The sequence below is a fragment of the Paramormyrops kingsleyae genome, chromosome 3, assembly GCF_048594095.1.
Source record: "Paramormyrops kingsleyae isolate MSU_618 chromosome 3, PKINGS_0.4, whole genome shotgun sequence".
In the NCBI taxonomy this organism is placed as follows: domain Eukaryota; kingdom Metazoa; phylum Chordata; class Actinopteri; order Osteoglossiformes; family Mormyridae; genus Paramormyrops; species Paramormyrops kingsleyae.
Genome location: NC_132799.1, coordinates 19207373 through 19232897, shown reverse-complemented (window position 1 = coordinate 19232897; position 25525 = coordinate 19207373). Strand labels below are relative to the sequence as shown.

General features: G+C 46.5%; 1 protein-coding gene across 6 annotated transcripts in view; it reads left to right on the top strand.

Moving 5' to 3' along the window:
• birc6 (baculoviral IAP repeat containing 6) overlaps window positions 1-25525 on the top strand; it is a 77411-nt gene that overhangs the window by 7791 nt on the left and 44095 nt on the right. For 4 of the 6 annotated variants that reach the window (XM_023803608.2, XM_023803617.2, XM_023803598.2 and 1 more), the window contains 26 exons: window positions 3238-3431; window positions 3792-3912; window positions 4766-4848; window positions 5017-5239; window positions 5515-5678; window positions 8660-8718; window positions 8851-10251; window positions 11181-11330; window positions 11425-11650; window positions 11887-12047; window positions 12127-12261; window positions 12357-12488; window positions 20327-20493; window positions 20880-21013; window positions 21097-21258; window positions 21344-21475; window positions 21556-21653; window positions 21885-22032; window positions 22184-22317; window positions 22644-22790; window positions 23258-23445; window positions 23623-23928; window positions 24040-24169; window positions 24332-24546; window positions 24712-24920; window positions 25148-25494. In XM_023803608.2, coding sequence (XP_023659376.1) covers window positions 3238-3431; window positions 3792-3912; window positions 4766-4848; window positions 5017-5239; window positions 5515-5678; window positions 8660-8718; window positions 8851-10251; window positions 11181-11330; window positions 11425-11650; window positions 11887-12047; window positions 12127-12261; window positions 12357-12488; window positions 20327-20493; window positions 20880-21013; window positions 21097-21258; window positions 21344-21475; window positions 21556-21653; window positions 21885-22032; window positions 22184-22317; window positions 22644-22790; window positions 23258-23445; window positions 23623-23928; window positions 24040-24169; window positions 24332-24546; window positions 24712-24920; window positions 25148-25494 — 5566 coding nt within the window. The remainder of the gene's footprint in view (window positions 1-3237; window positions 3432-3791; window positions 3913-4765; window positions 4849-5016; window positions 5240-5514; window positions 5679-8659; window positions 8719-8850; window positions 10252-11180; window positions 11331-11424; window positions 11651-11886; window positions 12048-12126; window positions 12262-12356; window positions 12489-20326; window positions 20494-20879; window positions 21014-21096; window positions 21259-21343; window positions 21476-21555; window positions 21654-21884; window positions 22033-22183; window positions 22318-22643; window positions 22791-23257; window positions 23446-23622; window positions 23929-24039; window positions 24170-24331; window positions 24547-24711; window positions 24921-25147; window positions 25495-25525) is intronic. The other 2 variants (XM_023803634.2, XM_023803628.2) reach the window with 2 other exon arrangements.

Genomic DNA, 25525 nt, shown 5'->3' with positions numbered 1-25525 from the left:
ACATTAGGATAAGCCGTATTTATAATGATACTGACTTTTGGGCATCATACAATGCCTCATTAATATTTTAGCCATACTACTAATCTGCTTAACAAATTGTGGGTGTAAATAAATGTTCGTATAGCACCGAAAATCTGATGCCTGGCCAAATCTTTTGGCTGTCATCTGAAGCCCTGGTGATTATTGAACATGCGTGATGCAATATTGGTATGATTATCGCCCAGCCCTACTTGGAAGACCTGAAATATATTACAAAGATTGAAAGATATTACACCCGGAAAACTCCATATGAACTAATTTTACTGCACTGTCACAGTTAAGGATTAAACTCGAACCTGCTTTCTGGAATATTTCGGTATAGATCTGCCTATCCCCACATAATCATCAAATGATAATACCAGGGAGGTATATCCGAAAGTAACTGTGATACTGCAGTTTAGTTAGCTTTATATTCAGTTTTCTGGCTGTAATATCTTTCAACAAAAGCAAGCAACATGCCTTGGTTTTCCATATTTCTTTACGGGTGAATTTTAATTAATATTTCAATGTTTGTGTGTGCACTTGAAGTTCAATAGCCCAGCTCTCGTTTGCAGTCACTGACAGTGAATGGACGTAGTGCCGTTATTAATAAATGTGTATAGAAACACACAAAAATTAAAGTTATATGGTGTGCATTGTCCCCCATAGTTTAATGTTTAAAGCACACTTAACTGGACATGTCCACATCGTTTGGATTTATACTTATTAGCCCATTAATTCTATCTTTTGTACTTTAAATGGACTCAGTACAGTGATTATTAGTAATGCAGAAGTATTGTGAGGTTAAATGGACACAGTACAGTTATTATTAATGGAAAAGCATTGTGAGGGAACGCAAAACTATTGCAGAAAAGAAATATAAAGAAATATTTTCTCTCCCAGACCTCTTAGGGGTGCCGTATGCCATAGCTGATCTGTAGAAAAAAACACAAATGCATCACTATCCACAAGTGTATATATATTTTAATTTGTGTTGTGTAAAGTTATATCCACAAAAATAGAGTGATTTGTACACACAAAAAGGGTTTTGCACATTTGTGTATCACTTCCCATCTGTTTGTGGATCACGTTACTATTTGTGACATCACTCCTTTATATTTGCAGATTTTTGTCCAATTCCTACCGCAGCTGATCGGTAGAAAAAATATGATAGATGAGGTGCAGTCATGATATATATTGTTATCGGGATATGAGATGATTTGTATCGAGAGGAGAATTTGGTCATATCACACAGTCCTGTCTCTACAGTCTCCCTTTACCGAGAGATTGTTAGTATTGTTCTACCAATTGCAGTTGTATGGCTCATACACATATCTAAAGTTTTTGTCTGCCAAATTTGTTTTAAGTTATTGGTTTGGATTTTTTCCTCTCTCCCTTTTGCTCCCTCGTTTCAACATGTAATGCACGACATGCAACACATTCCCTATTTGGCAACGTAGCTGTATGGACGATGTGGAGGAGTTGGTCCCTAAAAAGAACTGAACATCAGTAATATTGGATTTTGTTTGGATTTTCCAAAACCGACACGGGACAAACAGTTATTACAAATTTTGCAAAGGTTTGCACATCGAATGGCAGCATGATGTACCTTTTTTTCACCACCTCAAAAGAAAACACTCCAAAAAAGTATGCTGCTTTACTTTTAGGTTTTATTTTTCTGGTCTGTATTTTTTAAAATAGGGGAATTTGATTGTACTGTTAAGTAACTTAATAATCTTAAAAACTAACATAAAAAAGAATTGTGGTAAGATCATGGATCGTGATCCGGTCTGAAAAAAAAATACAATATATTTTTGCCATATCACCCACCCTCGCTGTCTGCTTTGGTTTAGATTAAGGCATTAGGTGGTCTTCTCATTGCTGTGTCCTTGAGTGTAGGAGAGGCTGGGGAATCTCTGCATCCATTTGGTGCGGTGTGTTCACTGCGATTCTTGGAGTGTTTTTTGCCGCAGGCACGTCCCGTGACGCCCAAGCTGTCACCCGTCCCTCCTGCACCACAAGGAGTATGACAGACATGCTGCTGGACGAGCCTGTCCGGTCTGGCGAGGTGGCCCACGTTCCACCTACCATAGGTGCTGCATTGCTGCATTAACAGCCTGGGCTTAGAGCCATGGTGCTCTCCCTGTAGCAGCGGCCCCACAGGCCTTTGTTCCTCCACCACCACAGCTGCTGTAAAACACACCAGAGTAGCAGCGCTGTCCCCAGGAAGCCTGTGTCACCTGGTAGGAAGTGCCAAGCCACCTCACACTCTGATTTGTACTTCTGGATTGCAGGATCCTGCCAGTTGCTGCTTCAGGCTAGCAAGCTTCTGGCATGTAATGCATCCCCCCCCCCCCGCCAATGTAGCTTTTACCCCCAACAGCTTTTTCTCAATTCTGTTCCACTTCCCAGATTTATAAATATCAGAATTATCAGTTGTCTTCTTTAGTTTCTACTACAACCTCTATGTCATGGCGTTATTTAACCAGTGATGCCTTCCTGATGTTTTCACTGTTCCACATCCCATAAACGTGTGACCTACAGTTTCTCACAGTCTATTTTTTCAGGGATAACAGCACAATATTATTCGGCTGCTTTTCTGGTTCCGTGTTGGGACCCATCTGGAGCAGATGCCGACTTTAAGCTGGTGGCCAGTGGGGCTAGCTCAACGATTGCGGGGAGTCGTGTGAAATGTCTTTAAAGAGCCCTGATGTAAGGGTCACTTCAGTGAAGCTTGGTCATTTGTCATCACTGGTCTGGAGTGAGGTATGCTGCTTTGCTGTTCAGCATTTAAGAATCTGCTGTCCGGTACAATGGTATGGAATGTAGCAAGCAAGAATGTAGTAAGTCCAGGAAATGGGCTAATCAGGCTATTTGAGTTCAGCTGACCACTTCCTTTTAGTGCTCACCTTGCATTAAGTATGCTGGGTGCTGCTTATATATTTGCAGTGACGCTGAGGCCGCAGGCATTTGACTTCCCAGTGATCACCATCCGTCCATCTTTGTGGATGCGGCCACCCTGCAGGCTCTTCATGGCAGAACAGAAACGACTTCCTGCTCTTTTAGCTTGGTGTCATTTTGCCAGTGTACTTTCCTGTGACTTTGGGGGGGAGGGGGTCCACCTTCTGTTCCTCATAAGGTGTGCAGCACATTGTTATAGGGGGACAGTCTGTACAATGCTAAGTGTTCTCTATCCCCTCCTCCCTTCTCTCTCCACAGTGGGCAACGGTAACTTTCCATCTTCCACACCATGTGCTAAAACTGGTCGCTGGTGCCATCGTGAATGAGCTGAAGAAGATAAACCAGAACGTCGCTGCCTTGTCTGTGGCCTCGTCCATCATGGACAGGCTCTCCTACCTCTTACCGAGCGCACGACCCGAGCTGGGAGTGGGCCCCGGGCGCTCTGTAGATAGGTACGCCAGTGGGGTGGATTCCAAATGGGTGGGTTCCAGGCGGGCCTTGCTGAGGGGGTCAGGTTCCAGGCGGGCCGAGCCGAGGGGGTCGGGTTCCAGGCGGGCCGGGCCGAGGGGGTCGGGTTCCAGGCGGGCCGGGCCGAGGGGGTCGGGTTCCAGGCGGGCCGGGCCGAGGGGGTCGGGTTCCAGGCGGGCCGGGCCGAGGGGGTCGGGTTCCAGGCGGGGTTTGCCGAGGGTGTCGGGTTCCAGGTGGGCCGGGCCGAGGGGGTCGTGTTCCAGGCGGGGTTTGCCGAGGGGGTCGTGTTCCAGGTGGGCCATCTGTACTGAGATGCTGACCTCTGCTGCCTGTTTTCTTTGCAGATCGCTAATGTACAGTGAGGCTAACAGAAGAGAAACGTTTACATCGTGGCCCCATGCTGGCTACAGGTGGGCGCAGCCCGACCCCATGGCCCAGGCGGGGTTTTACCACCAGGTAGGCAGTGTAAGCTCTCCCCGCTACCTCTCTGCCATTCTCTGTGTTACTGGCTTCTTCAGCAGAACTTTACAGTTGCCTTTCAAGTGGAGATCCTCCTCCCACCCCCCGTCCCTCCTGTCTGACCCTCCCCCAGCTGAAAGGCAGTCTTGATACTGCTAGGACCAAAGAGAACGGCTGATTGTAACCATGGAAATGACAGGGATTCTCAGGGCCGGCACGCTGTTGGCATGCCAACCCGCACAGCTGCACGGGGAAGTAGGATGGTGCATTTGTATGGAAGGAAGCTCCCAGGAGTGCTGGGGACTAGGGAGAACTGTCAGGAGGAGGGCGAGGTGACCGAGCACTGTTCACATGGAAACGGTCTGGATTATCCACGACTTGTAATTTGGCGTGGCACCAGCAAACATCACCTCTGATGTGGAAGGAGTGCCTGGCTGGGAGAGCCTGACCAGCAGTCCCTTTGCACACCTTAGCCAGCTTGGCAGCCTCACTACATGGTGGCTTTGTCCCCTACCGGAGTGTGCCCCTCCTCAGAGCCCGGTGATGAGACCTTGCCCCTCCAGAGGGAGTGCTCACAGGGCCTTTTTAAAACCAGCACCTTGAATGTTGCCCTATTTTTCAGCTGCTGTTAGATGTGCTGTTTTTAGTTGATATCTGCCTGTGTTTATACGTGGAGCGCTGTCTGTGTTTCTGTAATAATACAACTTGGTCCTCCTGTCTGTCAGTGTGTAATACAGTTAAATGCATTATTAATGAAGCCTGGTCACGATCCAAGCCCCCACCTGCTTGTGATGTGCCCAGGGAGGGCGGAATCCTATCTCAGCCCCCCTCTGTCCATGTCCCCCCACCCTCATACCAGCCGGCCTCCACTGGTGACGACCGGGCCATGTGCTTCACCTGCAGCGTGTGTCTGGTCTGCTGGGAGCCCACCGACGAGCCCTGGTAAGTATACCGCCCCCCCCCCGCCACCTGTGGGACATTAATCCTGTCGGCTAGTTTAGGTTCACCGGTGAGCTTTGTGGGAGGGACGAGAGCTGGCTTGTTCCAGAGAGGTGGTGCTCTGGCCCCGGGATCTTGCTGTTCCTTCACCTCACTTGCCCTCCCACCCAGGTCGGAACACGAACGACATTCCCCCAACTGCCCATTTGTGAAGGGTGAGCACACGCAGAACGTCCCACTATCCGTCACCCTGGCCACCAGCCCGGCCCAGTTTCCCAGCGTGGACGGCTCCGATAAGATTGCCTGCTATGGCTTTGGCAGTTGTCCGCACTTCCTGGCGGCCGCCACCAAGCGAGGGAAGATCTGCATATGGGACGTGTCCAAGCTCATGAAGGTGGGGGCTACGGGGAGGTGGGACTTTTGAGACATGCCGTGATCAGCATGTCTGATGATACTGGTCATGATCAGTAGGGCACTGTTTTTTTTAAAGTTGCAGAGCTTTGTTTTTGCTTCTTAGGGGATTGTAAAAAGATTCTTCACCATATACAATGAATGTTAATATGTATGTTAAATGTAGTTCATTAGTTGAGACTCCAGGGCCATGTCAGTAGAATGTCAGTACTCTGAGCATCAGTTTTGGACTGACACATGAACACCTTGCTGGTTCAGGTGCACTTGAAGTTTGAGATCAACCCATATGACCCAGCGATCCTACGTCAGCTGATCCTCTCGGGAAGTGAGCTGGGCCTGGGGATGGAGTCCAGGAGACCCACATTAGCCTGGCTGGAGGACTCTTCCAGCTGCTCAGATATCCCGAAACTTGAGGGAGACAGGTAGAGTGAGGGGCATGGTGGAGGGAGAGGTCTGGAGCGGGGCCACATAGTAAGAAGTACGAATTAGCATATAAAGGTTTTTTTATATACCTGTCGCTATGGACGTGATTGGAACACCTGATTTCAGTGATCTGGAGGGGTGTCCCAATACTTCTGGCAATATTGTGTGTGTGTGTGGTCCAGGTATACCTTACCTTGTGGGGACCAAATATCCCCTCAATGTGATGAATACCCCTTTTTTTTTTTTTTACACAAGTTTCCTGGTCCCCATATGGGAAAACTCTATTTTATAGAAATCCGTGACTGCGATCTGAATCTCAGAAGTCAAACCGTAAACGCCGACCTAAGATAACTTGTACGTGCGGGGAAATGTCATGCGGCACGTCTGTCAGTGGAAACAAAGGGTAACGCTTAAGTCTCAGCCTCGCATTCGCTGTGATAAACATATATTTAGACAGTAAAAATACAATTACATAATGACAGACAGTAACAGTAATTATTATATAATAAAATACATTTAAAAATAAAGATTTCTTATTCATTATTTTAATATTAATAATAAACCATTAATACATTTAATTTAATGCTGTCAAATGATTAAAATTTTTAATCAGATTAATCACAGGGTTCCTGTGGATTAATTTTGATTAATCATGATTAAATATCATTCATTTTTAATCTATATTAATCACATTTAATTTTGCATGAGCAAACAGACTCAAGAAAAAAGGGAATATATATGCACTTAACATGTTTATTGAACATCTTGTACATGAGTCGGATGCATTCCATCTGCCACAGAAGTGCAATACCATGGACCCATATCAAAAAGCAAGATTTTTTTGCTTAGCCGGACAACTTGTCGGATTTAAGGTACCTCAGTGTAAATGGTCTTTTTCTTCGTTCGCTTACAATTAGCACGAACTACTGTAAATCCGACAAATAATCCAACTAATCATGAAGTCCAATTCTAGCCCGGTTAATTGCCATTGTTAGCAATATCAGTTGATAACACATTACGTGCGGTGCTTTACATATAAAACTCCGTAGCAACACATCCACAGATAAGTTGGACGGTATAGCGTGTGCGACCGATTTAATGAGCCACAAATGAGAAGTAGTGCTTAAACAGGATAAAACTACAACTTTCCCTTCTGTTGATAAAGGGCGCAGCCATCTTGGATTCTGAACTCGGGATCCTCTGTGCTGCTCCGAGATATTTCTCGGATGTCCGAGAAACGGGAGCTCATGTAGTCACTTCCGGCTTCAAAACGCCGGAATCCGACTCGGAATACAAGTTCCGAGGGGAAATGGAACGCACTAAAACTGCCCGAAATGGGTTGACAGAGACATTTCAGTGATTTTGAATCATTCTGCGCTGCAGATGGGTTAATTGCGTAAAAATTTTTAATCAGATTAATCATGATGATGGATTAATCCACGTTAACCCGTTAATTTTGACAGCCCTAATTTAATTATAATAATATTGTCGTGCCGAGCGGGGATGGAATGGAGACAAAGGCGCAGATGTCAGGGTATCGGGGAATACGGGGTTTAATTACAGGTAAGGCAGGCAAAACGCAGACGGACAATACAATGACCGGACGGGGAAAACAAACTGAAACGTGGACGAAATACAGAGGACTAATAACAAGCAGAAACAGCTGATCACACAGGATTCCACACGGGGTTAACAAGGGGGGCGTGGCACACGGAAGGAGCGGATGATTGGGGCAGGACACATTGTTTTTTTTTAACTTTACACATTGTTTGGATACATTTATTTTCTTACTTTACAAATTACTGTTTTGATAAATGTGCTTAGATGTGTTTAGTACAGTATATGCTCTTCTTGTTTTATCCGGGTCAATTTGTGTTTAAATGCTAAAAAAAACATTTAGGTGTATTTTTTTGGGGCCGTGAACCAATTAATTGGTTTTCTATTATTTCTTATGGGGAAAATTCGATCAGATTTTGAACTTTTTAGGATTTGATCCGGAGTTCTGAACGGATTAAATTCGAGTTCTGAGGTACATCTTTGTGTGGGTGTGTGTGTATATTTTATTGCTGCCACCTTGGCCAGGACTCCCTGGAAGAAGAGATAATGTATCTCAATGGGACATTCCTAGTAAAATAAAGGATAAATAAAAAATAAATAAATATATATATCCATATTTTACGTCACGTTTGTTTCGCTATCTGAAAGAAAAGAAAAATGTAAATTCAACTTTTTGGTTTCGTTCAGAGCATGTCAGCAGAGTAGAGTTGGACTGGAAGGATTATTGCCGGACTGGAAGTGAGCTTAGAGCAGCATATTTGGGAAAAAAAAATACTGGAGCATCACCATATCTCTCGCTCCGTCTCGGTGCACTTTCACTGGGTTCCCAACTCTCACGCATCTAGTGTAACACTCACGCTTCCAGACTCTCATGCTTACACAAGAAATCTTACTGTAGATCAGTTATTCAATTGTAAACCTAAAATTTGCTACGTCAAAAGCATTAGGGTTGTTTGCAAACCCTACCCTCTGTTTACAAGGTAATAAAACTATTACATACATGTGCAAACTTGTCTCGAATTGAAATTCTCATGGCAGCCAGCTGTTCGCAACCCAATTCAGTTGAAGTCTCATCGCTCCGCTCGCATGCTCTGGTTCCGCTACACATTTTAGCGCACACTCAACCTGGGATTTGTTGTGCTTTGCGCCGTTGCTGCGATGTCACACTTTGAGAATCACTGATCTGGGTGAACATGTACTACTAACTCTGCCAGGTGTAGCTTTATTATTTCTCATGTGCTTGATTTTGTAGTTTCCCTCTTCATCATTATCAAATTATTTTCCTGTTGACTGTATTTTTATTGTGCTAGCAGATGTTGGAGTGCTCCAAGTCCATATTACACATAGAATGTCCCCTCTTCCCATACCCTCCCCTCCCCCCTCAGCTGATAAACTTCTCCTGTTCTATATCAATGTTTGCCAGTGACGACCAGTTGGAAGACTCAGACAGCGAAGACCATTCCAGATCGGAGTCTGTGACGGGTGAGCCCTTCACTTTCTCTGGGGTGTCCCACCTTTCTCTGGGGTGTCCGTGATGCAGGGTGTGCACATGTGTGTGTGCACGTGGATACATCGCTCATCGTTCTCACTGCCCTGCCCTCTTTCCCCACCTAGGCCACCCATCCCAGAAGGAGAGCATGGAGATGAATCTGGCTGTGACGGCGCTCAGCGTCCTGCAGCAGCCCGAGAAGCTGCAGTGGGAGGTTGTAGCCAGCGTACTGGAAGACACAGTCAAGGACCTGGAGGAGCTGGGTGCCAACCCCTCGTTGGCCCAGGTCAAGGCTGACAAGGCCAAGGAGAAGTCGGTCGAGCACCACAACATTCCCTTCCCGTGCCTGCTGGCTGGCGGGCTGCTGAGCTACCGCTCGATAGCTGCGTTGCAGCGCCGCCCACAGGATGGCCCTGCCAGAACTCGGAGCCCTGAGGCGTCAGCCAACCGGGGCCCCGTAGAGATTGATGGCTGTGGTGCTGAACTTGGCGGCCCTTCGGTGCTGCAGAGGACTATGCCGGTGCTCCTGCTCTATAGTGTCAAGGAGTCGGATGACAAGTCGGGCAAGGTGTTTGCCCAGATGAACAGCCTGATGAGCAAAGGCCTACATGAGGAGGCCTTCACTGTGCCCCAGATCATCGAGATGGAGTTCGATACTCACGAGCAGCTGCTGCTACAGGACCCGCCCATCACCTACATCCAGCAGTTCGCTGATGCTGCTGCCAACCTAGCTGCCCTAGACACCGACAAGTGGAGCTCTGTGGTGCCCAAGCCGGGCACGCTGGTGCAGTGCCTGCGCCTCCCCAAGCTGCTGGAGGAGGAGAACCTGTATGTGGACAGCATCACGCCCTGTACGGACGGTCTGCACTTGCTGGTGGGCCTGCAGTCGTGCTCTGCGGAGTCACTCAGTGGCATCAACCAGGTAGAGGCACTCAATAACCTGAACAAGCTCCACTCGGCTCTGTGCGGCCGACGAAAGGGCGAGTTGCGGCCGCCATGCGGCCTGGCCAATGGGACTGTCTTAGGTGGTAAGGAGCATGAGGCCCACCCTGGTGGACATCAGCAGACCCCGCTTATCCTGCCCTCGGAGCAGCAGAGGGTGGCAGGCGGTGGCTACCTGCTGCTCTACAAGCTGAACTATTCCACCCGCATAGTCACCCTGGATGAGGAGCCTGTGAAGGTGCAGCGTATTCGTGACCCTCAGGACGCAGTCACCTCGCTGGTGCTCCTCCCTGCCGACGTCCTGGACAGCCGGGAGGATGACTCTGAGGAGGGACTGGAGGAGGCGTCGCTGGGCCTCAAGAACGGCGGGAGCATGCCCGCCAAGGAAAAGCGTGGCGAGCCGGCTGGCCTGGGCCACCTGGTCGTTACTACCCAGGGGGGTTATGTCATGATCATGGACCTGTCCAGCCTGGAGGTCCTGGCCAAAGTAGAGCCGCCCAAGAAGGAGGGAGCCGAGGAGGCAGACCCGTTCGTCTCAGTCACCTACTGCTCTGGGACCGACCGGCTCTGTGCATGCACTAAAGGTGTGGGGTGGGGGGGTAAGGTGGGGCTTCTTTGGTGTTCAGGGGGTTGTTGCCACAAGTAATGTGTCCGTGCCATTAGCAGTGACAGAGTTTGTGGTGGTTCTGGGTAAGTTGGAAACTACTGTACTCACCTCAAATTCAAGTTATCAGCACATCTTCTGGCACTGGGAGCTTTAAACCCAATGGGTTTCTAGCCTGGCTGGAATTCTGCTACTAGGTACTGGCAGGTAAAAATAGAATATTATATAGTCTTATGCACTTTAGCAATGGAGTATTCAACAGTTCACTCTAGACCAGTGATTGCCAACCTGAGGTACTCCTCACATTTCAGCACAGAACTGATAAGTTGAATCTCAGGTGCTTTGGACCAGTTTTGACACTTTTCCTCTAGTTGATGCACTTACCTGCTGGTACCTCCTGTTATGGTCGGTCCTTGATAACATCTAGATGTTGTTAGCTACTGCTACTTGCTGGTCACCTTATCTTTTTGATATTAATCTTTTTGTTATTTATATTCTTTTGTATTTTAGTTAATCTTTTTGTGTAAATTCTTGGCCATTTAATTTCTGAATCTTTGATTACTTGAAGCTATTGTATTTTAATTTATTTGTATTTATATTAACACTTTGGGTATATTTGCCAGTCAGAGTGAAGTATTGATTGTAGTGTGTGTCTGACGGAAATGGCGCTGTTGTGTGACAACCAGAGGGCCTTCCTGGTTGCCAGAGTCTTTGAACTCATATATCAATTGCTCAGATCCACACCTTCATTTAAAAGCATTACTCACAGACAGCATCTCAGTGTAAATATTGTCATGAATGAAAATGGCATTAAATAGTTTGTTGTGCTGTATAAAATTTCCTGAGTCTATCTGGTCTCTCTCTTTAGCACTTTGTGTCTTACTCATCTACATTCTGTCTCTGTTCAAGGTGGAGAGCTGCATTTCCTTCAAATTGGAGGTGTATGTGATGATATTGATGACGGTGACATCTTTGTTGATGGTCCCCTTTGTAAAGGGGTAGAGCAGTTGTCTGAAGGGACAAAGCCATCCTCGAATCCTTCTAGTCCGGGGATCACAGGTGAGAGGCCCGTCAGCGGCGTCTCTGAGTGCCTAGACGGCCTCCGCTTTTCTTTTGAGGTATCCTCACTCATGCTTACCTGCCCACTCTCCAGGGGTTGATCTCCTGGTGGACCAAACCCTGGGTGTGGAGACGTTGACATCGCTGGTGGAGCTAACTCGCTTCGAGACGCTGACCCCCCGCTTCTCGGCCACGGTGCCTCCCTGCTGGGTGGAGGTGCAACAGGAACAGCAGCAGCGCCGACACCCACAGCACCTGCACCAGCAACACCATGGCGACGCCGCGCAGCATACGCGTACCTGGAAACTGCAGAGTGACAGGTGATCCGTCACCACGGTGACCACTTCTGCGTATTAAATGAGAGGCGATTTTTCAAGTCTCCCTGTTTTACCTTATACTATCACACAAAGCTGCCTTTCAAATGAGAATTCAGAAACATTTTAGAAATGACAGAAATGTGTTTTTTTTGTTTGTACCTCTTTGAGTTTTGATGAGAAAGCAACTCCTGACTGCCCTAGTTTGCTGGCCCTGTCGTTAACATCCTCTTCTTGCATAGCTCTAGCTGGGACGAGCACGTGTTTGAGCTGGTTCTGCCCAAAGCCTGCATGGTGGGTCACGTGGACTTCAAGTTTGTTTTGAACGCCAACATCACAAACATTCCCCATATACAAGTGACCCTGTTGAAGAACAAAGCCCCAGGCCTGGGCAAGGTCAACGGTAAGCAGGTGGCGGTGGTACAGACACGCATGCCTTTCTGCCCTTGCTTTGAGACTCAGACTCGTTCACCTTCCCACAGAGACTGCCGTGGACCGACCAATTTCCTTTCCCTTATCCCACGCTGTGCATGCCAGTGGGGAAAGGAATGGTCAGCCGCTGCTTCAGGACTGCTTCTCTGAGGATGTCCAGTTCATGGATGTCGAGGAGACTCCAGGTACAGCGTGTGTGGGACTGCAGTAGAGCTTGGCAGAGCTACGGGGAAGCTGCCTGGCGTTTACCATCAATACTGCACTCCTCTGTGTCCCATAGGCTCCTGTCTTTGCTCCTTTTTGGAGGAGCACAAGGAGGACATCCTGTGTGGGCCAGTGTGGCTGGCCGGTGGTCTCGACCTTTCCGGCCACGCGGGGATGCTGAGTCTGACGAGCCCCAAGCTTGTCAAAGGTGAGCTGGAATGTTTTTTTTTTTGGTGAGATACTAACTTTTGAATGTTGAAGCACAATCACTAGGCCAGAAGCCAGGTGGTTCCAGTGAATAAAATCCACATGCTGCTGATGCAGTAGGTTTATTGTACCTGGACAGTATCTTCATCCTAATTGGGCCAGGCTCGAAGGCTACGTTCACACTGCAGGACAAATGTGGCCCAAATCCAATTTTTTGCTCATATGTGACTCAGATCGCATTTTTTCATGACAATGTGAACAGCACAAGTCACATGGAATCCGATTTTTTTCAATTCCGTTTTGGACCTCTTCAGTATGTGGTCATAAATCGGATACAGGTCTGATTTTTTGCAATGCGAGTCTGAACAGTGAAATCGGAATTCATGCGACTTTTATGTCACTCTCGATCGACGTTTGTCAATTCTGCGCAGACGAAAGTCACCATATGTCTCCATCAGAGTGCCAGACATGGAGGAGAGCACAGAAGTTGGCCAGTGGAGGGACAGTGAGATGCTGGATTTAATAAGTATTTGGGGAGATAAATCTGTTCAGGCAAAACTGGAAGGCTCATATCGTAACCGGGCAGTTTTCGAATCAATAAAGTGACGTCTTTGTTTTTGTGCATGCGCGTCGTTGCGCCTTTGTTGTTTTGTGCGCACGCGGGCCAGTTCAGTATAGTGAACTGTTCACATTGAAATCTGATATTGCCCACATTAAAAAGAGTAATGTGAAAACAAAAACTCCGATCAGAGCAGAAAATCAGAATTGAGCATTAAGGCCTGCAGTGTGAATGTGACCTGGACTGCTCCTGAATGTTTTTAATAATGATTTTAAAAAGGTTTATTGCATTAAAGGAGCAGTTCACCCAAAAAAAAATAATTTATGCAGATATGCTGTAATGTTGTTTGTTCATCCAGATTTGTTATGGTGAGAGTTGCCTAGTTTTGGAGATATTGACCATAGAAATTTCAGTCTTCTAGCAAATATAATGGGACTAAATAGCATTCTTTCTGTGGTGATTAAAGCACCAAAGAAATAGAACAGGAATCTGTCATACTAGAGTTTATGACCTGGTTACTTAAGATAATCCACAGACCTTGTAATGAGCAGTTTCATGTAGGAACGGTTTTCTTTCTACCATCACTGTGCAGAAGATAGGGTAGGGTTGGGCTGACATCTGAATTAGCATTATTGGTTATTGCTGCAAAAAAAATAGAATATTGGTAGTAGCTAAACACGCGATCATGAATGAATCAGTGAATGATTTAATTAATATGGTTATATAGCCTGTTTTGCATTTCCTTTTACAAGCAATACATAGGTAAGGTTTGTTAAAATGGTACTGTACAGCCAATAATTTACAATATGTGGTTTGCTAGTACAGTGGTACCTCAGTTCTCAAACTCATTGGAACTCAAATTTCTTAAAAGTCGAACCAAGCAGTTCTAAAAAAAATTACCTAGAGCTCGATCTGAATCTCAGAAGTCAAACCGTGAACGGCGACCTAAGAACTTGCACGCGTGGGGAAATGAGTCACGCGGCATGTCTCTCAGTGGAAACAAAGGGTAAAGCTTCAGTCTCAGCCTCGCATTTGCTGTGATAGCGCCGTGCATGTTTACACTAACCGCTTTGGGCATTGTTTATTTTTGTTCTACAATAATGACCACTGCCTATACACTGTTTACTTCAGCTCTGGTTTCAATACAAGATGAAAAGAATACTTTAACTGAGTCTTGAATAGGGGTGTAACGGTATACAAAAATCACGGTTCGATACGTACCTCGGTTTTGAAGTCATGGTTCAGTATGTTTTCGGTACAGTGGGGGGTAAAACAAAACTTTTTTTTTTTTAATTGCTTCTCTTCTTTCTTTATGAAACAGTTGCTTACTGAATGAAGTATGACTTTCTTAAATAAAAAACTGTCAATACTGCTGCAGCCTACTAAGGAAAAAATTAAATTTACTGAATGAAATAAAATTAAATATCCATTACCTGGCCTGTATTGCATTCACATTAGCAGCATTCCGTTTCACATTAGAACTGTGTAACACAAATATTGTCTCAAAAATACTAAATAAAATACCCATTATGGTGCAGCTTTTAAAAAAATACCTGTACTATACTGTACAGCACTAAGTACAGGTGTGAACGCACCCAAAACTTTTTGGCTACGTTCACACTGCCATGCTGAAGTGACTCAAATTGGATTTTTTGCCTTAATGTGACACAGATGTGATCTTTTCAGGGCTGTGTGGACACGCAAATCTGATCTTTTCAAATCAGATTTGTGTCACTTTCATATGTGGTACTAAATCTCATACGTATCCGATTCGCGGCCATGCGACCTCAATGTGACGCTCAGATCAGAATTCATGTGGCTTTTTGCTTATACGCGTGCGCTGACATCATGAGCCTGCACCGGCAGCGCAGGAAGGTAAAAATGGAGGAGAGCTGCGATAACAGAAAACAGAAAAAGCTAGCCACCTGACTTTTTTTTCTCCTTTTCGACCTGCTCATGTACAGCTAATTCGCTGTTTGTCATCCTCCAGAACAAAGTGCGATACATGCGTGAGCTACTAACGCCTCCATTTTTAATGACATGAGTCGTCCCACAGATATGACGTTTTTTGTTGTTGGTGATGCAGTTGACCCATGTAAAAACGTATCAATGTGCGCATGCGTGACGTTTCAGAGGACCGATGCGTTGACATTACAGTCAGATATAGGTCACTTGTAGTTATGAATGTGAACCGTCAAGATAGACTAGGCCTGGACGATATGGCAAAAATTTATATCACGATATATTTCTTAATTTTGGTCGATACGATATAATTCCGATATCGATATGGGTAATATTAAAAAGCCTCAGGAAAAAACTGCAGAGGACACGCACAATGGTTGTCTGCAAACTGAATTTGCAAAGTCTATAATACCTCCAGGCTCCTCCTATTAAAATTATATAATTTTTTTTTTAAATAAAAACAGTACAAAAAAAAAAAGGTTCACTTTTTTTTTGTATTTAGCCTTTACAAACAAGAAATGTGAAATAAACTATCAAATAAATAAAACTCTCAGACTCAGCTTATTAACAATAATATATTTCCATTTAAACTAGAACAGGCTGATTATTCATATACAGTCGAACCCGGTTATGTCGCCGGCCTAGGGGGTTGCCAAAAAGCGTCGAGATAACCGATGATCGAGATAACCGAAAACCAATATGGCAGCAATATATTAGCATGTGCTTGAAATGTATTTATGTGCGTTAATAACTGAGAATGTACATACATGGGTTTTTGGCATTGCCGCGATTTGTTTTACGCGATCGGCATGCTATAAATATGTACATACATCGGGGCCGGTTCTAGACATGCATATATGAGGGGGCAGACAGAAATGTGAAGGGGGCACATGGTGGCGACAAAGGCGGGAAAGGGGTGGGGTGGTGCTCTGGATAACTGTTTTTGTCATGTAATTGGTTTGCACTTTGTCAGGCCTCTGCCCTAAGACCTGTCCAACTTGGGTGTCCCACCTGAAGGCTAAGCTTCTGCTGGTGTAGCTCTTAGGATCACTGAGGCACGCAAAGCCCCTGACCACAGTAAGGTGGCAATCCCTCAGGGGGAAAACTGAAAAGTAAAACAAAAAATAAAATAAAATATTCCTCATCAGATTAAAAACAAGACATTTACCTTAATTGGATGGCCTATATCAAACATATTTGAACCCAACAAAACACTTTTCACTATTGCCAATATTACCAAAACTAAAAAGGGTAGGCTAAGTTATGAAAAAGAAAAAATCAATTCACCGAGTCTTGAAATATAAAACTGAAAAATAGGATCGGTCAGGGTTCATTTCACTACATGTTGTACTTGTTATAACTATGTATGTGACGAATAAAGAATCTTGAAATCACAACGAACAAGTCGCTCAATGAGAATGAATGACGTAACCGACTGGCTAAGCTGCTTCTAGCGCCAAGGTGGTTCAAATGGTACGATCCACACTAGGGGTGTCTAAAATCGTTTTACATAAAATTTTCCTACAAGGTGAGGTTCTTTCTTTAAAAAAAAAAAAAAACAAGAAAAATGTTAATACCCCCCCCCCAAACTGCTATTTTTGTCTATTTGGGGGGGGTCTTGATCGGGGGGTACTGGGGGGTACAGTACCCCCCGATCAAGACCCCCCCCAAACAGACAAAAATAATTCGAACCATGATCTCACTAATCATCACTATGATTTTGACGAGAGAGATTGCTGTTTCCTCCAAACCTTCCGCAATCACGCAGCTCATTTCGCTTTGCCCTGCCTACTGAGAAACTGGCTCATTTGCATACTAACAGTGATTGGATGTTTAGCTGGGGGGAGGGTGAGTGGGGGATCTGCCGAGTGCTGCGTGAGCCCGCGCACAAACAGAACGCGGAGGGAAAGAGCGAACAAGAAGTGAAACTTATCATCTCGTTTGTGCCTTTTTCAGTGGATTTTTCAGCTACTGTAGTAAATCTTGTCCATATTCAGTTTGTGGGTAATTATTATTTTCTTCCTCAACTTCTAAAAGTTTGATTTAAGGGGGCAGGACGTTTGCTTAAGGGGGCGTTGCCCCAGCGTAGAGCCGGCCCCGACATACATGTTGGCTAACAAAAGGCATACCACCAACTAACAGCAGAGATTTACCAGTATACAATAAAAACCACCGTCGTTTCTTGATACAAACCTTTAATTATATTCTCCAACATTGAAAACACAAAGATCGCTCACAAAATCACAAAAAACCTGCGGGGTGTACTGTAGTTCGTTTTCACAAAAAGCTAACCAGTGTCAAAATTAAATTCACGAGTCATTTCCCTCTGACGCAGCTCTGAAAAGTATCATACACGTGGTTACTATGGTTTCTTTACAAAGTCTAAAATGCTTTGTTGCTTTTGCTTTTAACAGTCTGCTTAAACAAATGCTTCAATATTATTTATGCTGTCTAAAAAAGTTTTACCTGGATCACGTTTCACAGCTGCGTTGTTCAGCAAATTACCATGCAAATGCGATTTGAATACGCGCTGTTTAGCACTTGTGATACATGTAAATGTATATCGAAATATCGGAAATGTGTTTAAAAATCGTATCACCGTTATCGAAAAAAAATATATCGCGATATATATTGATATCGAATTATTGTCCAGCCCTAAGATAGACATATCCGATCTGATCAAAAAATCGGAATTGAATGATGTGGCTGGCAGTGTGAACGTAGCCATTATGGACACATTGAGATCCGATCGCTTAGACCACATTTGGAGGTGGTCTGAGCCACATAGGGCCACATTCTTGTATCGGTGTCAATGCGAATGTGTCTGGTGCTGCATTGAAGGACTGCTTACTCAGCTGATGTTCTCCTGTGAGTGGAAGTACATGCATACTAATTACTCATTACTCAAATGGTATTTGACATATGTTTTATATCAGAATGTATGTCAGTGTACAATGGGCCTCTGTGTAGTAAACTGCATTGTAAAAAATGTCTCTTTCCCTGCAACATTAAATTTGAATCTACTGGGAAGTTGGTTTAATATCGGACTGTCACAACTCATTCGCATGGAAATGTTGTCAAAGTATGCCTCATTAATGTTCCGTGCAAATTCAGGAAAAGATGTTTTGGAATTTGCACAGATCATATATTTAAACATAAAAATTACATAAACCCAAAATTAAAATGTGTAGGTAAGTGTGCATTCCATAGCCTAGATTTGTTACTAGAAACATATATAAATAGTGTAATTGTTTTATGTAGTTTTATATTGTGCTGTCCGGGGGCTTGAACTCCTGGTCCGAAATTCAGTCCCACTCCTGTTCGTACTACTTTGCTTCTTTTACATTACTTGCTCTAAGTCAGATGTAATTCAGCATATCAAAGAAAGCAACGAACCTCTTTGTTGAAATTTTCACAAGTTTTGAGGTTTTTAACTTTTGAGTAAATATTCACCGTAGCATATGGTAATGCTTTACACTAACTGCAGCTTCATAATGCCTTTACAATGCATTCATAGAGCATTCAGTGCACCTTCATTATGCATTCATAGTGCATTCATTGAATATTCATAAGAAACATATAAGTATACCTTAAACATCCTAGCAAACACTATATGGGCAAAAGTATCGGGAGACCTGGCCATTACACCTAGAAGAACTTTTGACCAGTCAAGTTCTAAACACACTAAACTTAGCCAACCATGTTTTTATGGATCTTGTTTTGTGTACTGGGGCTCAATTATGCTGGAACAGAGAAGGGCCTTCCCCAAACTGTTCCCTCAGAGTTAGAATCAGAATTGTCCAAAATGTCTTGTATGCTGAAGCATTAAGAGATCTCTTCCCTGGAACTGAAGGGCATAGGCCTACCCCTAAAAAACAACCCCATATCATTATCCCTCCTCCACCAAACTTTGCAGATGGCACAATGCAATCAGGCAAGGTAATCTGCCAAATCCAGACTTATCTGTCCGACTGCCAGACAGAGAAGTATGATTCTTCACTCCACAGAATATGCTCCACTGCTCCAGAGTCAGTGTGCTATACATCAGATGCTTGGCATTGCGCTTGGTGATATGAGGCTTTCTTGCAGCTGCTTGGCCAAGGAAGCCGTTCCACGAAGCTCCTGGTGCACAGTTTTTGTTCTGGGGTTAATCTTAGAGGAATTTTGGAATGGAGCATAGGCGACTTTTACACACTATGCACCTCAGCATTCAGCAACCCCGCTCTGTACGTGGTCTGCCAATTCGCAACTGAGTTCATAAATGCTTCCACTTTGCAATAATACGACTTGCAGTTCATAGTGGAATATCTAGCAGGGAAGAAATTTCATAAACAAACTTACTTATTGCAAAGGTGGAATCATATGACAGTACCACACTTGAATTCACTGAGCTCTTCCGAACGATTCATTCTTTCACAAATGTTTGTTAACCTGATTGCATTGCTAGGTGCTTGAATTTAAACACCTGTGGCAATGGGTCTGAAGGAAACACCTGAATTCAATAATTTGAGAGGTGTGTCCTAATACCTATAGTGTGCCTTAACAGCTTTAATATACGTTCATAAACAACATTACATGACACACTTTAGAATCATGTAATCAGTTAATGTTTGTTGTTAAAGTATATTAAAGCTGTTACAGTATGTTAGGATGTTAAGGTATACTTACGTACTACTTATGAATGTGTTGTAAAAGCATTATGAAGGTGCACTGAATGTTCTATGAATGCATTATGAAGGTGCAGTTAATATAAAACATACCAAATATACAGATGCATCATGGAAGGGGGTTGGATGGCTTAGTTTATCTCTTATTTATTGGTGGTTAGGCAGGTTTTTACATGCCGTTTAGTTTAAGGATTATTGCTATTATTGATTTTCATGCTGTTTGTTAATTTTGTTTGAGTTTATTCCTTCCCTCTGAGTCACACCTGTGTCTTGTTAATCTGTCTATGCTTAAACCTGTCTGAGTTTTGCAGTGTAAGGTTGTTGATTAAAACTTTTAGTTATACAAATCAGGCCACTTGCCAACAAAACGTGTCCAGGATTCAGTGTCTAAGGAAAATGTGCCACTGCAACTAAACTCTGCAATGCAATAAACAATGTACCGACCCCAACACCCAGGCTCAGCAAATCTTATCTGGGCCTTGGCATTTGTCGTGGTTAAAATGTGACTCTCTGAAGTTGAGTACTCCGGTTCCGGATTGTAGTGTAACAGCTAAAGCTGTCTATTATTACTAATAATTTTGAGTGTAAACGGGGTGTGGTCACATGTTTTTACAAGCTCTGAAAAGGTCTGCTTCCCCTGTGCTCTTGCAGGCATGGCAGGGGGAAAGTACCGTTCATTCCTGGTGCACATCAAGGCCATGAGCGATAAGGGTGTGGAGGAGAGTCTCAGGCCTGTGGTGAGGATGGCCTCTGCCAAGCCGCCCACCAGCAAGGCGCACACACTGTCTTCCTTGCTGCAGAGGGCCCAGGCCACCAAGGTACAGGAGCATCCTCTCCGTCGTGCTAATACTCAGCCACACATCAGTGTCAGTCTGTGCTGTCTCCGTTAATTGGGGTAGTTGTTATACCATGGTTCTTGTTCTTAATGCAGGTATTGCAGTCCAGAAATAGAGCAACTGAACATATAGTTATGATATATTTAAAACCTCTGTGACGTCTTGCGTCAGAGGGAGTTCCTTTAGACAGCTTGTGTCCTTTACTGCCACCTGCTGTTGTCCTGGTGTCATGGCAGCCTGAGCTCTAGTCTTTACTGAATGGTTGTTGCTACTGTTTTTGCTGCAATTCTGGTTCTCAAATAAATTCTACGCCCCCCTGCCATTGAGTCTCTGCTCTCACGTAATGCTGTCTACATTCCTGTGTTAAGGACAAACCTTCCACTTCCAAAGTGGAGCCTCCAGCAGCCCTGAAGAAGCCAGACAGTCTCCGTGGCTGTGACCTATTGCAGGAGGTCTCCATCACCATCCGGAGGTTCAAGAAGACCGCCATACCCAAAGAGAGGTGAGCCCGGCTGCCTGGCATGAGAGCAGTATGTACCCCAGCCCTCCACAAGGCTTTTCTCACTGCCCCCCTGGTTTGTGCAGAGTCCAGCGCTGCGCCATGCTGCAGTTCTCGGAGTTCCATGAGAAGCTGTTAAGTAGCCTGTGCCGGCCATGTGAGGATGGCCTGGTGACAGAGCATGCCCAGAGCCTGCTGCTGGACATCTTATGCTGGCTGGCGGGGGTCTACTCCAACGGGCCATGCAGGTAAGCAGGACATTCTGGCAGGAAGTTCACATCACCTGGGTAGTAGCTCAGATGGGATCATGCCTGATGTTCATTTTGCTTTCAGCTTGAGAGAAGGCAGAGAGGAGTTGCTGATGAAGACCAGGATGAGGCTGAGCGACATTGTGCGGGTCTGCTTCTTCGAGGCCGGGCGGAGCATTGCCCACAAATGTGCACGCTTTCTGGCTCTCTGTATCAGGTAAGACCTGCGGTGATCCTAGGGTACAGCTTTGTGCTTGGGTGACGCCCCCTAGCTAATGATGCTGCTTGTTGTCACAGTAACGGGAAGGGTGATCCCAGTCAGCAAGGGTTCGGAGCAGCTCTGCTGAAGGCTTTGCTGGACAACATGCATTACTTGCCTGCGGCGGCCACAGGAGGTATGTGTCCAGGTATAGGGATAGTATAGAAGTATAGAGATATGCCAGATGACCCTCAACAGCCGTCCACATGGGGGGAGTGTGTGTTTAAATTGGCTTTAATGACATCTCTACTAAACAATGATTGTTTGAAGTGGAGGGCTGCTTGATGTGTTACTGTCCCCTTTCCCTCATCCACGATTAGCATTGTGGTGATCTGACGAGTGACTTTGCCCCTTCTCCATGCACCAGGATCAGTGTACTGGTACTTTGTGCTTCTGAACTACGTGAAAGATGAAGACCTGGCACTGTGCAGCACAGCCTGCGCTGACCTCCTCACAGCTGTCTCCCGCCAGCTCCAGGACCGGCTTACGCCCTTGGAGGCCCTCCTACAAACCAGGTTGGCTCCCTGGCCCTTGGCCCATGTACACAGACTCCCTGACGAGGTCAAACTGATGCCGGCCATCGCGCTCCAAAATGTACTTTAATTAAATCTTTGAAGTCCTAGTTTCAGAGGAGCTCCTCTTTCCTCTCTGCCTGCTTGGTCTCAGGTATGGCCTGTATGGCTCGCCCTTCGACCCGGTTCTGTTTGACCTAGAGGTCAGCGGGTCCTCCTGCAAGAACGCCTTCAGCAGCAGCATCGGCGTGCAGTCTGATGAGATTGACTTTTCTGACATCCTGTCAGGTTTGTGTGTGGCTCCAGGGCCCTTTCGCCAAGCTCGGATTGTAGTGGGGTGGGGTGTTTGCGATTCTGTTGGGGGGTCATCCTTTCTGTTACTGCTCTCGTCACTTGGTGAAGGCCAGGGTGACACACAGCCCAGTATATGAAAGTAATGAATCCCAGGCGCTGAGTAAAAGATCGGGAGTCCATGTCACCGGGCTATGAAAATGTCCATCTGCAAGATGAGTCTCCCTGACCCTTGATACATTGGTTGCGTTGCTGTGTTGCACGGTGAGTTGTGGATGCTTTTGTCACCATCATCAAAGTGACCGTGTGTGGTGTTCTTGCAGGAAGTGGTAAGGTAAACAGCTGTGCCGCGGCCGAGGGGAGCTTCACCGCACTCACTGGGCTCCTCGAGGTCGAGCCCCTGCACTTTACTTGCGTCTCCACTAGTGATGGCACTAGGGTGGAGAGGGATGATGCAAGTATGTTCACCGGTATATACCCTTTTTACTCACTCTCTCTCGTCCCCTGCTGTGGTGACCTGTGGTGATCCCTTTCTGGCAGGTAGCCATATTTTTGGTTACCTCTGAAAGAAAATTGTATCCTGTTGTATTGTGTTAGGAAAATTCATCAGGGTCTGTTGGTTGTTTGTCTGTGATTGTCTGTCTCTCTCTGTTTGGTCATGTTTATATTACATTGTGGAGACTAAATGTCCCCACAATATGATAAAAACCCATTCTTTTGACCGTGTGTGCGAATTTAAAAAAAATCCTTGACTACAATTAAAAAATTAAAAATGTCAAAAGTCTTGTATTTTGTTTGGTTTCTTGGGTTTAAGGTTAAGGCTGGGTGGGGGTTAAGGTTGATAGGAATATATGAACTGCGTGAGTGCGTTCATTTATCAGCATGCCTGTGACCTTTGCCCTCTGACCTTTCTGAACCCGTGTCTCCTCTTGAATAGTCAGTTCATTTGGCGTGACACCGGCAGTTGGGGGGCTGTCTGCTGGCACGGTGGGCGAGGCCTCCACGGCGCTGAGCTCAGCAGCACAGGTGGCACTTCAATCGCTGTCCCACGCTATGGTGTCAGCTGAGCAGCAGCTTCAGGTCCTGCAGGAGAAGCAGCAGCAGCTGCTGAAGCTGCAGCAGCAGGTCAGGCTGTGTGGGTGACAGGGGGTCGGGGGTGCATGTCAAGGGCCCTTCTTCGGGCGTTTTGAGCCGATTTTCTGCCTGCCTTTTGGTGTTTTACCCAGTGCTGTTAGATGTACTGCAATGTGGTGCAGATGCTCTCTCTCCAAGTACAGTACTGATGCTCTCCTGTGCTTGCAGAAGGCCAAACTGGAGGCCAAGCTGCACCAGACCACCTCCGCGGCGGTGGCAGCCGTGGGGCCCCTTCATAACTCTGTGCCTTCGAATCCCTCCACTGCGCCTGGCTTCTTCATCCACCCCTCTGATGTGATCCCGCCTACCCCTAAGACCACACCCCTGTTCATGACTCCGCCTCTGACCCCACCGAATGAGGCCGTGTCAGCTGCCATCAGCGTGGAGCTGGCCCAGCTCTTTCCCTGCTCGATCGCAGAGCCGCCACCCGTCAGCCTGGCCTCCCATAACAAAGCCACACAGAAAGCCAAGCCGGTTGGTGCCTCTCTGCTCACCCCCCCAAAACCTCACTTTCCTTGTATTGGCCAACCTGGGTGATGCTGTCTTGTCATTACCTCTCTCTGTGTCCCGTCTTTTCCACTGAAGGCGTCTGGGGTTTGTGACTCTCTGCCACAGAGCTCTGCGGGCAGTGGCCTGGCGCTGGCCATCTCCCAGGCCTCCCATTTTCTGCAGCCACCGCCACAACAATCAATCATCATCGAGCGCATGCACTCCGGTGAGAGCCCCGTGTGACTCCCTGGGGGGTGGGGTGGCAGGAGCAGCATGGGGCTGTCAGGTGCCACAGAAACGCTTTGATGGTGCTGGTATATGTATCACTCATGACTGGATATGCCAGAAGTGCATGTTGAGCATGAGGCTAAACATGTGTATGCGACAGGCGCCCGGCGTTTCGTCACCCTGGACTTTGGCCGGCCCGTCCTGCTGACCGACGCTCTGATCCCCACCTGCGCGGACCTCGCCTCCCTGTCCATTGACATTTGGACACTGGGCGAGGAGGTGGATGGCCGGCGCTTGGTGGTAGCCACAGATATCAGCACACACTCGCTCATTTTACATGACCTGCTGCCCCCTCCTGTCTGCCGCTTCATGAAGGTGAGTGTGCATACATTAATACCAGAAGGGGGTGCCAGGGCATTCTCACACACGCACACCACACACAGACACACACACCCATACCAACACCAGGAGAGGTGCCGGGTGTCCGGGTACACCAACCCTATGTGACTGTTACAGACTCATTGTGTCGGCTTCATACAGATCACAGTCATCGGCCGCTACGGCAGCACCAATGCCAGGGCCAAGATCCCATTGGGCTTCTACTATGGCCACACTTACATCCTGCCATGGGAGGCGGAGCTGAAGCTGATGCACGAGCCGCTGCGGGGTGAAAATGAGGCCGCCAATCAGCCTGACACGGAGCAGCACCTCAGCATGATGGCTGCGCTGCAGGAGGACATCCAGTGCAGGTGAGGGGGTAGGGCAGAATCGCACAGAACTACACGGAAGTGCTGCTGGAGGGGCCGGCCCATAGCCTCCTCCATAATTTGGGAAAACCTCTTTCGACTTGTCGATTCCTGAAGAATCACTATCCCTCACTGGCCTGGGGCATTCGGCCTGGTAGTCAGGAGGACCTGCTGTGTGGTGGGTACTCAACTGGCTACCCCTCCCACCACCCCACTCTGCATCTCCACAGGTACAACTTGGCCTGCCATCGGCTGGAGACACTGCTACAGAGTATCGACCTGCCACCCCTGAACAGTGCCAACAATGCGCAGTACTTCCTTCGCAAGCCTGACAAGGCGGTGGAGGAGGACGCCCGTGTATTCTCTGCCTACCAGGATTGTGTGCAGCTGCAGCTGCAGCTCAACCTTGCGCACCACGCCGTGCAGCGCCTGCGTGTGTCCTTGGGTGCTAGTCGACCACCACTGCCCCCAGCACCTGACCCCCAGGAGCTGGTCCAGAACTCGTCCACGGAGCAGCTCCGCACCATCATCCGATATCTGCTGGACACGCTTCTCAGCCTACTGCACTCTTCCAATGGTAGGGAGTGCCGTTGCTCCACTCTTCTCAC